The sequence below is a fragment of the Typha latifolia genome, chromosome 10 (assembly GCF_019914945.1).
Source record: "Typha latifolia isolate L0001 chromosome 10, TyphaL0001v2, whole genome shotgun sequence".
Taxonomy (NCBI): Eukaryota; Viridiplantae; Streptophyta; class Magnoliopsida; order Poales; family Typhaceae; genus Typha; species Typha latifolia.
Window position 1 is genome coordinate 8,684,381 of NC_133095.1, and position 12,220 is coordinate 8,696,600.

At 38.1% G+C, this 12,220-nt stretch overlaps 1 protein-coding gene across 1 annotated transcript; it reads left to right on the forward strand.

Moving 5' to 3' along the window:
* The first annotated feature begins 4,448 nt into the window (after positions 1 to 4,448).
* On the forward strand, positions 4,449 to 6,567 carry LOC140796758 (uncharacterized). The gene is made up of 5 exons (XM_073149853.1): positions 4,449 to 4,587; positions 4,724 to 5,252; positions 5,831 to 5,902; positions 6,114 to 6,143; positions 6,250 to 6,567. Exons 2-5 carry the CDS (start codon positions 4,725 to 4,727, stop codon positions 6,337 to 6,339), a joined length of 720 nt encoding a protein of 239 aa, XP_073005954.1. The 5' UTR covers positions 4,449 to 4,587; position 4,724; the 3' UTR covers positions 6,340 to 6,567.
* The last annotated feature ends 5,653 nt before the right edge of the window (positions 6,568 to 12,220 follow it).

Genomic DNA, 12,220 nt, shown 5'->3' on the forward strand with positions numbered 1-12,220 from the left:
ATAACCTAATTTGAGAAAGGTGTCTAGGGGATAAGACTACTCACACAACTGCAAATACCAAACCACCACTCGTTCACACTACTACGATAATGATCACGCCTCGATAGCTAAGTCCACGAGATCTTGAATAGGGGGGCTCGGGATCTGAAATTATTTATAACAAATATGTCAGTCTTTCTATTAATTAAAATTAACCCGACAAAAGCATAGTTTCTTGTTGTAATTATATACTCTTCATTTCTATATTTGTTTTTGTTATTTATTAATCATAATTCTATTATTTAATAGTGTATTTAAAATATATTTTATCTGTCAATTATTCTCTTTGATAATTAAGAAAATAAGAATTAAGTTACTGCAATTAATTACGTAAGAATATACGTACATAACCCTAATAATTACTATTACCTACTTAGGATTAAAATAGTAATTTATATTGCAGGTATTTTGCTAAACATGATATAATTAGAACTATATACTAACTATGATATAATTATATTGAATTTGTATAACCTAAATACATTAAATTAACTAAGCTAAACTAATTGTGCATATATATATATATATATATATATATATATATATAATTATATATAATTATATATAGTGCTGGGCTCAGCCCAGCACCATGCACAGCAAGGCATTGGGCTAAGCCCAGCACCCCTTGCAGGGTGCAGCCAGAGGAGAGAAGGGAAGAAGGAGGAGGAGGAGAGGAAGAAGAAAGAGAAGAAGAAGAAGAAGAAGAAGAAGAAGAAAGAAGAAGAAAGAAGAAGAAGGTTGGGCCATAGGGGAGGGGTGCGACCGCTGGTGGCCACTCAGCGGCCGGCCTCTCGCCGACGGCTCAATCCTCCGGCGGTCCGAGAGAAAGCCGACAAAGAGAGAGAGAGAGATAGAGTGGTAGAAAGAGAGAGAGAGAGATAAAGAGAGAAAGAGAGAAAGAGAAGGAGGGAAGCTCATCGGTGCTAGTGGAGGTGGCGGCGGCAGCGAGTAGAGAGAGAGAAGGGGTGTTTGAGAGAGAGAGAGAGAAAGAGAGGAAGATGAGAATGAATCCGAGAGAGAGAGAAAGAGAGAGAGAGAGAGAGAGAGAGAGAGAGAGAGAGAGAGAGAGAGAGAAGCGGTGGGGAGAAGGGGCTGCGGCGGCGGCGGCAGGGGCCCACCACGCCAGCTGGCTCGGCCAGGTTGGCCGGGCCGGTGCTTGGGGCGCGTGGCGCCCATCTCCGCTGCCACTGCATGGCACGAGCTGTCGTGCCATGTAGTGCAGAATTTTTTTTTTACCTTGAGTTATTACATGTAGCCTCGCTTTCCACCTGCACACTAGAATCCACCATGTTAGTAGAACCCATCGAGGCAAGGGAAACCTCCCCTTGCCCTAGCATTCTAGCACTAGGCACTTTCCTCTAATCTGGACAATTCGAGACTCTATGTCCAATCTGGCCACAAGCAAAATAAAATTTTGATAAGTTATACAAGTCACTAAGGCAAGTTTAATTAAGTCACGTAAGCCACTAAGATAAGTTCGATTAAGTCAAGTAAGCTACTAAAAGAAGTTTAATTAAGTCATGTAAGCCTCTAAGACAAATTCTAGTTCAAGTTATATAAGTTTTTAGGGCTAAGTCTAAGTATGACTCATTATACGCAACATTTATATATAGTTCTTTGTTTATTCATCCAACCATTTAATAAAGAATTAAGAATTGTGATTTAGCCTTAGACTATCTTAGGAGTAAGAGTAAGATAATCTAAAAGCATAAGTAAATTAATCATAGTCGTTTATTTTCTTAGGAGTATATCTAAGTTAGAAATCATAATTCTACCTCTAACCTATAGCCACTATTACCTCAACGAGCCACCCTACCTTACGGTCGTCCACCATCACTCTTAGCCGTCTGCCACCCTTCAATGAATGCCATAATGTGGATACCGTTCTATCCTATTCTAACCTTACTTCACTCTTTTATTTATATCTTTTCATCTCGACCTTTGATTTAGGTAAAACATTACTCACAAAGCTACCACCATCTATATTTTTATAATTTCTTATGTCTGAATCGGTTCAGATCTAATTCGTAACATTGGTACCAAAGCCAACATACTCGGACGATGTGAATACGTGATCCAAAGCTAATCCGAGGGAGCAATAATGGAGGATAGAGAATTTATCTCCATACCAGCAACCACCGATGAGGAATCACCCACATGGGCGAAGGCATTAGTAGACATCGAAGGAGAGCTCTGCGAGGATCAAAAAAGCTCTCCAAATCTTGATGGTAGCTATCTTAGTTTGACACCACTCCCTTATATTGCTAGCGCCATCGACTATAGTGGAACCAACCACCCTGCAACATGAAAGTCCAAACTATGAGGGAGGCGAAGTGCTGGCCCAAATCGCAACCAAAGCACAAACTATGAGGGATCCTGCCATCTCTACAAACCATTTCCACCACTAACACAATGCTAAAGCAGCCCCTAGCGATGACCCCATCGTCATCTTCCCTAGCCGTAGTGGAAAATAAAGGTCGAAACCCTAGTTTTTCACCGATGATGATCGAGACACTTTTGGTCCAAGCCACAACTACCGACACCTTTTTTGAACCACTTGCACCCGAGTCGGGCCTAAACCGCATGCACTAAGAACCTAGCTCAATCCACTAGTGGTTAGGATTTGGCCCAAGCCACCTACAATTAGGGTAGACTATGGCTCAAACAAGTGGCCCTAGAGCATAACCCACCGTGGAGCCTTTCTCCATGTGACAAATAAGACCCACATGGAGATCAAGGATATGTAGTTCGAGAATAATGGAAGATATGGAAACCATCATGGACACATTGAGAACAAAGTGGTTAGAATCGTAGTGTATTGATGCGAACCGGATCAAACTGGATCGCATCATGAGCACATTGGGCTCGATGAATCGAGTCTATTTATCTTTTAATTGATTTATGTTTATCTCTTATGTAAGCCCTTAATGCAAGTCTAGCTTAGTCATATAAGCCGCTAAGGCAAGTTCAATTAAGTCACGTAAGCCACTAAGGTAAATTCAATTAAGTCATGGGCAAATTCTAGCTCGAGTCGTATAAGTGTTTAGAGCTAAGTCCGAGTAGGACTCATTGTATCCGACCTCTATATATAGAAGAGCTGGGCTTCTTTATTTATTCATCCAAGCATCCAATAAAGAATTAAGAATTATATTTTAGCCTATACTATCTTAAGAGTAAGAATAAGATAATCTAAGAGTAGAAGTAAATTAATGATAATCATTTATTTTTCTAGGAGTAGATTTAAGTTAGAAACCCTAATTCTATCTCCAACTCATAGCCACTATCACCTCCACGAGCCACCCTATATTACGACTGTCCACTACCACCTTTGGTTATCCGCCACCCTCCAACGACCACCACAACGTCAGATATCGTTTTATCCTATTCTAACCTTGCTCCATTATTTTATTTATATCTTTTTATTACAACCTCTAATTTAAGTAAAACTAGAGCCATTAAAACCATAACTCATGAAGCGACCAACACCTAAATTTTCATAATTTTCTTACGTCTGAATTGATCCAGAATTGGTTCGTAATAGGGTTTAAAATTGATTACTACCTTATAATAAACTAGTCCTCGTTTGGTTCCTACATAAGGGTTTTTAAGGATAGCTTTGTACGCAACTTTTAAATGTAAATTAGATACATATATAATTTTATTCATATTTTGTTATTTGGTTATAAAATATAATAATTATATTGAATAAGTTTATGTAAGAATTTATATTTGGTTACTATATAAACTAAGTATATTAACTATAATGAAAATCTTGCTTAGAGGATGTTCATCATTTTATTACATTTTGCGACCTGTGATAAGATTTTGTGCATAACTTTAGTTTAGCTTATACAAGGTTTGACTAAAATGTTTATAAGTGAATGTTTAGTTGCAAAATATATATACAAGGTGCATAACTTTGTGATAAACATTTGTGCATAACTTTGGTTTAGCTTATACAAGGTTTGATTAAAATATACATAAGTGAATATTTGGTTGCAAAATATATTAAGAAAAAAAACCTAATTTATGAATAAGTAACCCTTCTGTACTTCTGTACAAACCAAACGCCACCATAATGTGTAAGCAAAACGCTGATAACCACATTTATGGCGGAGATATCAAATTAAAAGTGAGCGGAAAATCTTCGAGGATTCAATCTGATTGCCATACACTTGTTGCTATATAGAGCATCTCCTATCCTTTCAGTTCAAAAACTTCACTACAAACATCGAAAACCAAGTCGAAACTGTTGGCCCCTTTTTCGCAACGAACATGACAAAAAAAATTAATTATTCGCATAAGAACAAAATTTAATTAGTAAATATATGCTAACAAACTTCTATCTCTCTCTCTCTATATATATATGGCAGGAAATGCAGGAGTGTAGTAACTCAAGTTAACCTGTCTCTCTTTCTCCTTCTCTCTCCTCTCCCTCTATATCATCTCTCTTCTTTGTTGCAAGGAATAGAGCAAGAAGCAGATCTTCTCATACTCGAATTGTTAGAGTGTTAGAGGTTCTTTAATTAGTACTTTCTAGCAAACAAGGTAATAGTATCTAGTAGATAGATTCTATTTCCCAGTATGGAATTTTGTACTGCCTTTGAAAACTTGAAATTAACTAGTTCTATGTCTCTTTCTTTGTTTTTCTTTTTTTTTTTTCGTTTTTTTCTCCTCACACCAGAATGGGCTCAGAAGGAAATGAAATGGTAACACAAGTACAAAACAAGCAAGAGAGACAAGTTAAGAGTGAAACAAAGGAGCAGCCTAATGAGGTCCATAAGGTTTCACTCAATGATATTGCCTTTGAATCCTCTACGAAGGAAGAGCTCCCCATGAACCTATGGGCATTAGAAGAGGCCCAGTTTGTTGCTGATCCGCCCCAACACAATAATCTCCAAGGCAACCTTCTCTTGCCGCCGTTTTTAAACCAAGAGGAGGGAAATCCCGAGACGACGCTGGAGGATTTCCTTGTAAACGCAGGGGTATTTTGCATTAATCCATCCATTACACCTTGCATCCAACCATCACAAGTTAGTGGTGCTCAAGAATTAGAATTGGGCCATGAGGTGGAAGAGGAGAGGATTATAGGAAGGAGAAGCATTACTGGGAAAAGAGAAGCTAACGAAGCAGCTGACGTGGCAGCCGAGCGACGACAAATAAGAAAGCTCAAGAATAGAGAGTCGGCAGCTAGGTCTCGGGCTAGGAAACAGGTACGAGTCTCGCACCTCTAGCTCGTTGTTCGCAAACAACTCGTGTTCCTTTGCTTGAAATAAAAAAAAATTATGACAATTTTTGAGTTATATTTTTGCTAATCTTTTAGTACTTGAACTTTTAATTTGCACCTTGGGATTGTGAAACATAAATCTCATATTATGCATTCAAGTTGTAGGAACTATTCTACTTCAATGAGTTCCATTAAATAAGAATAGGATGCAGGAAATTGATCCAGCTTCGTATGCATATCTTGTAGTGGTTAAATGTAGTTAAATGCAGTGGTAATTAAATGTAATGGTCATTAAATGTTGAGGAAATTAAATGTAGTGGTCATTAAATATATTGGTCATTAATCTTTGTTTGATTTCTCACCTATAAATTTCTCATACTTTTCACCTTTTGCTTCACTCAAGTGAAGCCTCTATTGTTCAATTTATTTACTTTTGTTACTTTCAAGTATCGCCTACTAAAACAATTAGAGAGTTTTAAAGAAAATGCAAAGGGATCGACGAGAAGCTCCTCTTAGTTTTTTTTTCTCTCACAATGGTAGGCTTTCTAAATTTCATATATTCAGGCATACATATTAGACCTGGAGGGCGAACGAGACCGTCTCAAAGAAGAAAATGCTTGTCTTCGACGGAGTGAGGTAAGAAGAAAAAATAAGAAAATTCGAAAGATTACTTTCATAATTAAATCATTCTGAGCATATCCTTGTTATTATGTATCTATCAATCACTGTGCTTTTATCCTATTGATATAACTCAACTAAGAATAAGTCTAAAGCGAGCAAAACACCATTCTATTTACTATTCTCCAGTGCTATTAAGTTCTGAACTTGTCTTCTTCTAAATGTGCAGCGAAGATTTCTGAAGATGTTCAGAGAAAATGTATGCGTACATATATTTGCATTGTAATTTATGTTCACTAAAAGTCATTTTCCTCTATATATTTTCCCTAATATTTATTTTTTGTATTAATTATTCGGGTGTGCAGCTCCATGAGGAAACGGACGAGGAGGCGACGCAGAACAACATTCAAAGATTTAACCAAATTCTCAGACGTTGTAGAAGCTGTGCATGGTGATGTGCCATGCAAACGGGTACTAATTCGACCATGACTCCCAGTCTACACCAAGTAACTCATCTATATGAGTGTAAAGCTTTTGTTCAAATCTGAGAGAGAAGAGAATAGATCAATGGATTGCAAGTTAATCAATGAAACTGGGTTACAGCGTTTTTGTCAAGAGAAAACATTTTCTTTCTTTTCTCTAGATCTTTAGTTGGAGGTTAGATTATCACCATTGTAAATATAGTGCAGTTATTAATGTCAAATATATTGCAACATTATATATGTTCCTATGTGGAAATTTGTTCAAGTTGGAAATCTTATTCACAAAGTATATTCAAGAGATATCTATATTCCAAAATGAGAGAAATTGGAGTTTGAATAGGAAAGCAAAAATTGGACAAACATATATAGAATTGAACAAGGTTTAGTATTCTAAGGAAAGATTTAATTCTAATCAAAACTCATCACGAGTAAGGTAAAATTAATTTGTGAGGAGACAAAATGGTTAATTCAGCCAAATTACATCATTTAGGCTTCTAAATGAATGATTTAGAACAGTAGTATTTCTTATATATTTCAATGAACTCGAAATTCTATTTCATTTATGTCAATCCTGATCCCAAAATTACCTTTAAAATATCACTATACAATATAAATCTTTCTTTCTCTAGAGAAATAATATTGAAAAGTACCAAAAGATATGTAATTGAAAAGCATGGTCAATATACAAAAATATTAATTTACCATTTTATTATAAATAAATGACTAAGCAAGGCACTGATCAGCACATTTACAGCATAGATATCGAATTAAAATTGCGCAAAAAAAAATCTTTGAGGATTCAATCAGATTATCATACACCTGTTGCTTGCTACTTAGTAAATCCTCTCTATTTTCAGTACAGAAACTTCATTGGAATATCAAAACCAAGGTTAAAACTGCTACCTTTCTTTCACAACGAGAACGACAAAAGAATAATTATTCAGGTAAGAACACATTTAATTCATAAACATATGCTAAACTTGTATATATATGGCTGGAGAAGTAATTAAAAGTATAGGAATACAAGTGAGCCAGTCTCTCTATCTCGTATATATATTCTGTATTATTCTTCATTTCCCATTTCAATATGTAGCCAATTCCTTTTGCTAACTATTGGTTGCACTTGTACTACTTTTTTCAAGCATGTAGGAAATTTTGGTTGAGTTTTTTCTACTCCTATTTGCTCTGTAATTTACTGTCTGTTGTGTAAAGTCTACTGCAAGTCTATAGTGGAAAGATTGGGAGCTTCGTAAAGTACAAGAAACTACACATGGAGAGGCAAGATTGACGGTTGCACAAAAGGTTGATCACAAGAAAAATTATGAGAAAGATGCAAAAGCAGTTGTAGCTCTACGAAAAAGCAGCCAACGAGATCATCTTCCCATGAATTGCTGCAGCAACAATAGCAAAAGAATCTTGGGACAATCTTAGGAAGGAGTACTATAGATCTAATAAGGTAATTTCTATGGAACTTCAAACACTTTGTCGTGATTTTGAGAATCTTAGTATGAATGATTCAAAATCCATATAAGAAATTCTATCTAGAGCTATAAGTATTGTGAATCAAATTAGATCATTTTGAGAAAGTTTATTAGATCAAAAAGTTGTTGGAAAGTTTTGCAATGTGGCTTTCCAAATTTGTCCATGTAGTGGTAGCTATAAAGATTTATCCTCATATTCTGTAAATGAACTAATGAGATCTTTGCAAGCAAATGAATGGCGACTGAATAAGCCATCTGAAAAAGGCATTGAGCAAGCATTTGTTTTGAATGTAAATGTATGAAATGACAAAGCTAAGGAATCTACAAATAAGTCAGATTCAAGTTGTGTAGGAAGAGGCCGTGAAAAAGGCACTTGTCATAGAAGAGATGAAACTAGAGGAAGGGAAAGAGGTGGAGGAAGATCATCCTCAATTGATAACAGAGGCAATAGCCAAGATAATCACTATGCTAATATCCAATGTCATTTTTGCAAGAAGTACCGTCACATTGAACAAAATTTTTGGAAGAAAGCTGAAGAAGCTAATATGATACATTTAGTTAGTATCTTTATTTATTGTATTAGTTATTTATTTTTATTAAAATAAAATTTATGTAGGTCGCGTTCGAATGCAGGAAGGGTCGCGTTCGAATGCCCTTGCGAACGCTTGCATCAAGTTCGCAAATATAGAGAACGCGTAATGCGCGTTCGAACGCGGTCGGGCACGTTCGAACGCTGCATCACGTTCGCACATATAGAGAACACCTTTTGTGCGTTCGAACACGATCGGCCGGAATCCTCTAGAATTAGGGTTACTTATTGTTATTAGGACTTGTTGGCTAGCATCTATAAATATGTGGATGGCAACCAAATTCAGAATTCTATTGGAATATTGATTTCTTGCCTATCTATCATCTATCTACCCTAATCTCCCTCCTCCCTCTTCACCATCCTTCCACCTCTACTGTTGGCAAGGTTTCTTCTAACTTTTAATCTCCCTCGACTGTCGATTCCCCCATCTTCTTTGGGATCTCAACCACTCCTTCCCCTTTTTCTATATCCCTTAACCACATCCACCCTCCACCTTTATCTCCGTAATCCTCCATAACCCTAACATCCACTCCACTCGTCACCACCACCATCATCCGCGTATTTCATATTTTTGTCCTTGCTGCAGTTTGAATCAGCTAAGGGCGTAAATACAAAAATTGTAGATTAGGGAGTTATGGATCTAATCCAGTGGTTTCGTAATTTTCTAACTATAAAAAAAATATTTGATAAATATTTTCCCATGGTTGCACGGATTGATTCCTATAATAAATTCAGATCTTAAAGGAATCATTCCGTAGCCTATCTTTTGGTATAATAACCCATCAATTTGGTATCAGAGCGTATCTTTTGGTACCGTAGATCCTATCATTTGGTATTAGAGCCAGGTTAACCTTAGACCTCTATTAATGGTTGAAATAAGGAAGATGACATCAACAAGAAGATCAATGTAGAGCACACTGACAAGGGAAGACTCAATTCACGATAACCCTAACCATGAGGTTGATTCCTTTGGAGCGACCACGGTAGGACCGAGTCAACCAACGTCCATGGGTGTGAACATGGGCTTGGCGGATGAACTTAGGGGCATATTCCAAACATTGCTGCATAGAGTTGATGCAATACAAAAGGATCACGATGATCTAAAAGAATATGTCATGAACCAATCGACTTTGTCATCTTCTCGTCGAAGATTGGTACCTCAAGAAGGGCCAGCGGTGAAACCATATCGATCTGATACCCCACAGGTCCATGTGCGATATGTTAGTATCAATGATCCCCTCTTACCTATGCCTGCACATCATCCCCCACCTCCGATACAAAATCCAAGACCGGTGGTGGTGGAACTCGAGAGGCGTGCGACACCGATGCACTTCGTCGATGAGGAGGATTGACACTTTGAGGATGAGGTTGATCCCTTCAGAGATGGTGATGGACGTGTTAGAGGATATAGAGAAGGTGATCAACATGCACAAAGGTTTAGACCTGAACCAAGGATCTTTTGCAAACCTGACAATGCGATTCGGAGTAGAACCGCATGCTTGGACTTTCCAAAATTCTAAGGCGATGATCCAACGGATTGGGTATTTCAAGTTGAACAATATTTTAATTGTCAAGGTACAACGGATGATGCAAAGGTCCAGATGGCAAGTTTTCACCTTTAAGGAACGACATTACATTGGTATAGATCGGTTATTCGTGGTGGAGGATTTACCGGTTGGGTTGACTTTTGTAGGAGGATTACACGCAGATTTGGGACAGCGGCATATGAAGATTTTGCTGCCACATTAAGCAAGATGGTTCAGAGGACAACCACATTAGAGTACCAAGCTGAGTTTGAAAGACTTAGCATCTTTGATCGTATAAACCACATAGCAAATCCACCCATAATATAATAGAAAGGGGGTAAACATCACCGATAAAGGGTACACGATCAAAGTAGCTACAAAACAAGGACATAAATCCTTGAATATAAGTTTAGAATAAAACACGAAATTAAAAGGCCTATTGTTTTACTAGCTAGCTGCTGTCAAGCCTCCCACTAGGGTGTAAGTCAATCTGCATCCAATGTTAACACGAAATGAGCCTAATGCTCAACAAGTGGTACTATCCCTAATTATTTATCAGCAATAATATCACACCCGACTCAAAACAAAATACATGAAAGTGCACTATATAAGGCAATATGCATCATAACATGGAGTATACATGTCAATAACTAGCAAGCATAGTCCAACAGGATTACAATTAATTATCCATTCTTTTTGCAAGGTACTCTTCCTAACATAGGCCCTCAAGAGAGGGTAGACCCTAGCGGTAAAAATTGTCTACCCATAATGATAGGCTATGGAACGATCTGGATTGATTGTAGGAAGCAGTCCACGCAACCGAGGGAAAATATTCACCAAATATTCTCCCGTAGTCAGAAAATTATGAAACCAAGTTGGCTCAATCTGTAACTTCCTAATCTACATTTTTCATGTTTATTCCCTTCGCAGATTCGAAATACAACTAGGACAAAAACATGATAGAGTATGGATGAAGGAGGCAAGAAATTAATATTCATTTAGCATAATGATTTTTGTCTACCATCACACCTTTATAGAGGCTAGTAACAAACCAAAATAATAATTATTAACCCTAATTCTAGTGAACTCCCGCCGATCGCGTTTGAACGCGCCCGACCGCGTTCGAACGCATAAAAGGCGTTCTCTGTCGATGCGAACCTGATGCAGACGTTCGAATGCGGCATTCAAATGCCCCCGACCGTGTTCGAACACGCATTTTGCGTTCTCTATTTTTACGAACCTGATGCAGGCATTCGCAAAGGCGTTCGAGCACGCCCCTTTCCGCATTCGAATGCGACGGGTGGAGTGGATGTTAGGGTTATGGATGATAATGAAGATGAGGGTTGGTGAGTGATGTCATTTAAGGGATAAAGACGAAGGGAAAGAAGGAGTGGTCGAGATCCCAAAGAAGGGGGAGGACTCGATAGACGAGGGAGATTAGAAGTTAAGAGAGACCTTGCCAATGGTAGTGATAGTAGGTTGCTGAAGAGGGAGGAGGGAGATTAGGGTAGAGGGAAGATAGAGAGGCAAGAAACTAATATTCCAATAGCATAATAATTTTGGCTGCCATCCACGCCTTTATAGAGGCTAGGTAACAAGCCAAAATAATAATTATTAACCATAATTCTAGTGGACTCCCGCTGATTGCGTTCGAATACGCTGGATCGCGTTCGAACGCACAAAAGACGTTCATTGTCGATGTGAACCTGATGCAGATGTTTGAACGCACATTTTGTGTTCTCTATTTTTGCAAACCTGATGCAGGCATTTGCAAAGGCGTTCGAACATGACCCCTTCCACGTGCGAACGCGACCTATAGGAAATTTATTTTAATGAAGACAAATAACTAACGCAATAAGAAAAGACTCTAACTAATGCAATAACTTCTGCTCCCTATGGCTTCGATTATAAACTTGCTTAATACGGTTTTGAGCAAGTTTAAGATGGACACGCTACCTCCTCAATGTGGCGTCTCTATCCATCAAAGCTAAGTTCACCTCCGTCCGATCTACAGATGCCACTGGTCATAAGCGCGTAATATTGGAGTCGTGCGCCCATACACAACCTCAAATGGAGTCATGCCAATATTGCTATAGTGGGCAGTGTTGTAAGACCACTCCGCCCATAGTAAGATCTCCAACCATCATCTCAGCATCTCTCCAACAAAGCACCGCATGTACTCCTCAATGCCTCGATTGACTACCTCGGTTTGGCCGTCCGTCTGTGGATGGTAAGTCGAGTCACCTATAATCTAAAAA

What these genes read in the sequence shown, in the direction of transcription:
- LOC140796758 (XM_073149853.1), top strand. Translation starts at nt 4,725, where the DNA reads ATGGGCTCAGAAGGAAATGAAATGGTAACACAAGTACAAAACAAGCAA. An exon ending in GGTCTCGGGCTAGGAAACAG is followed by an intron (nt 5,253 to 5,830) that starts GTACGAGTCTCG and finishes TCATATATTCAG; the next exon opens with GCATACATATTAGACCTGGA. An exon ending in TGAAGATGTTCAGAGAAAAT is followed by an intron (nt 6,144 to 6,249) that starts GTATGCGTACAT and finishes TCGGGTGTGCAG; the next exon opens with CTCCATGAGGAAACGGACGA.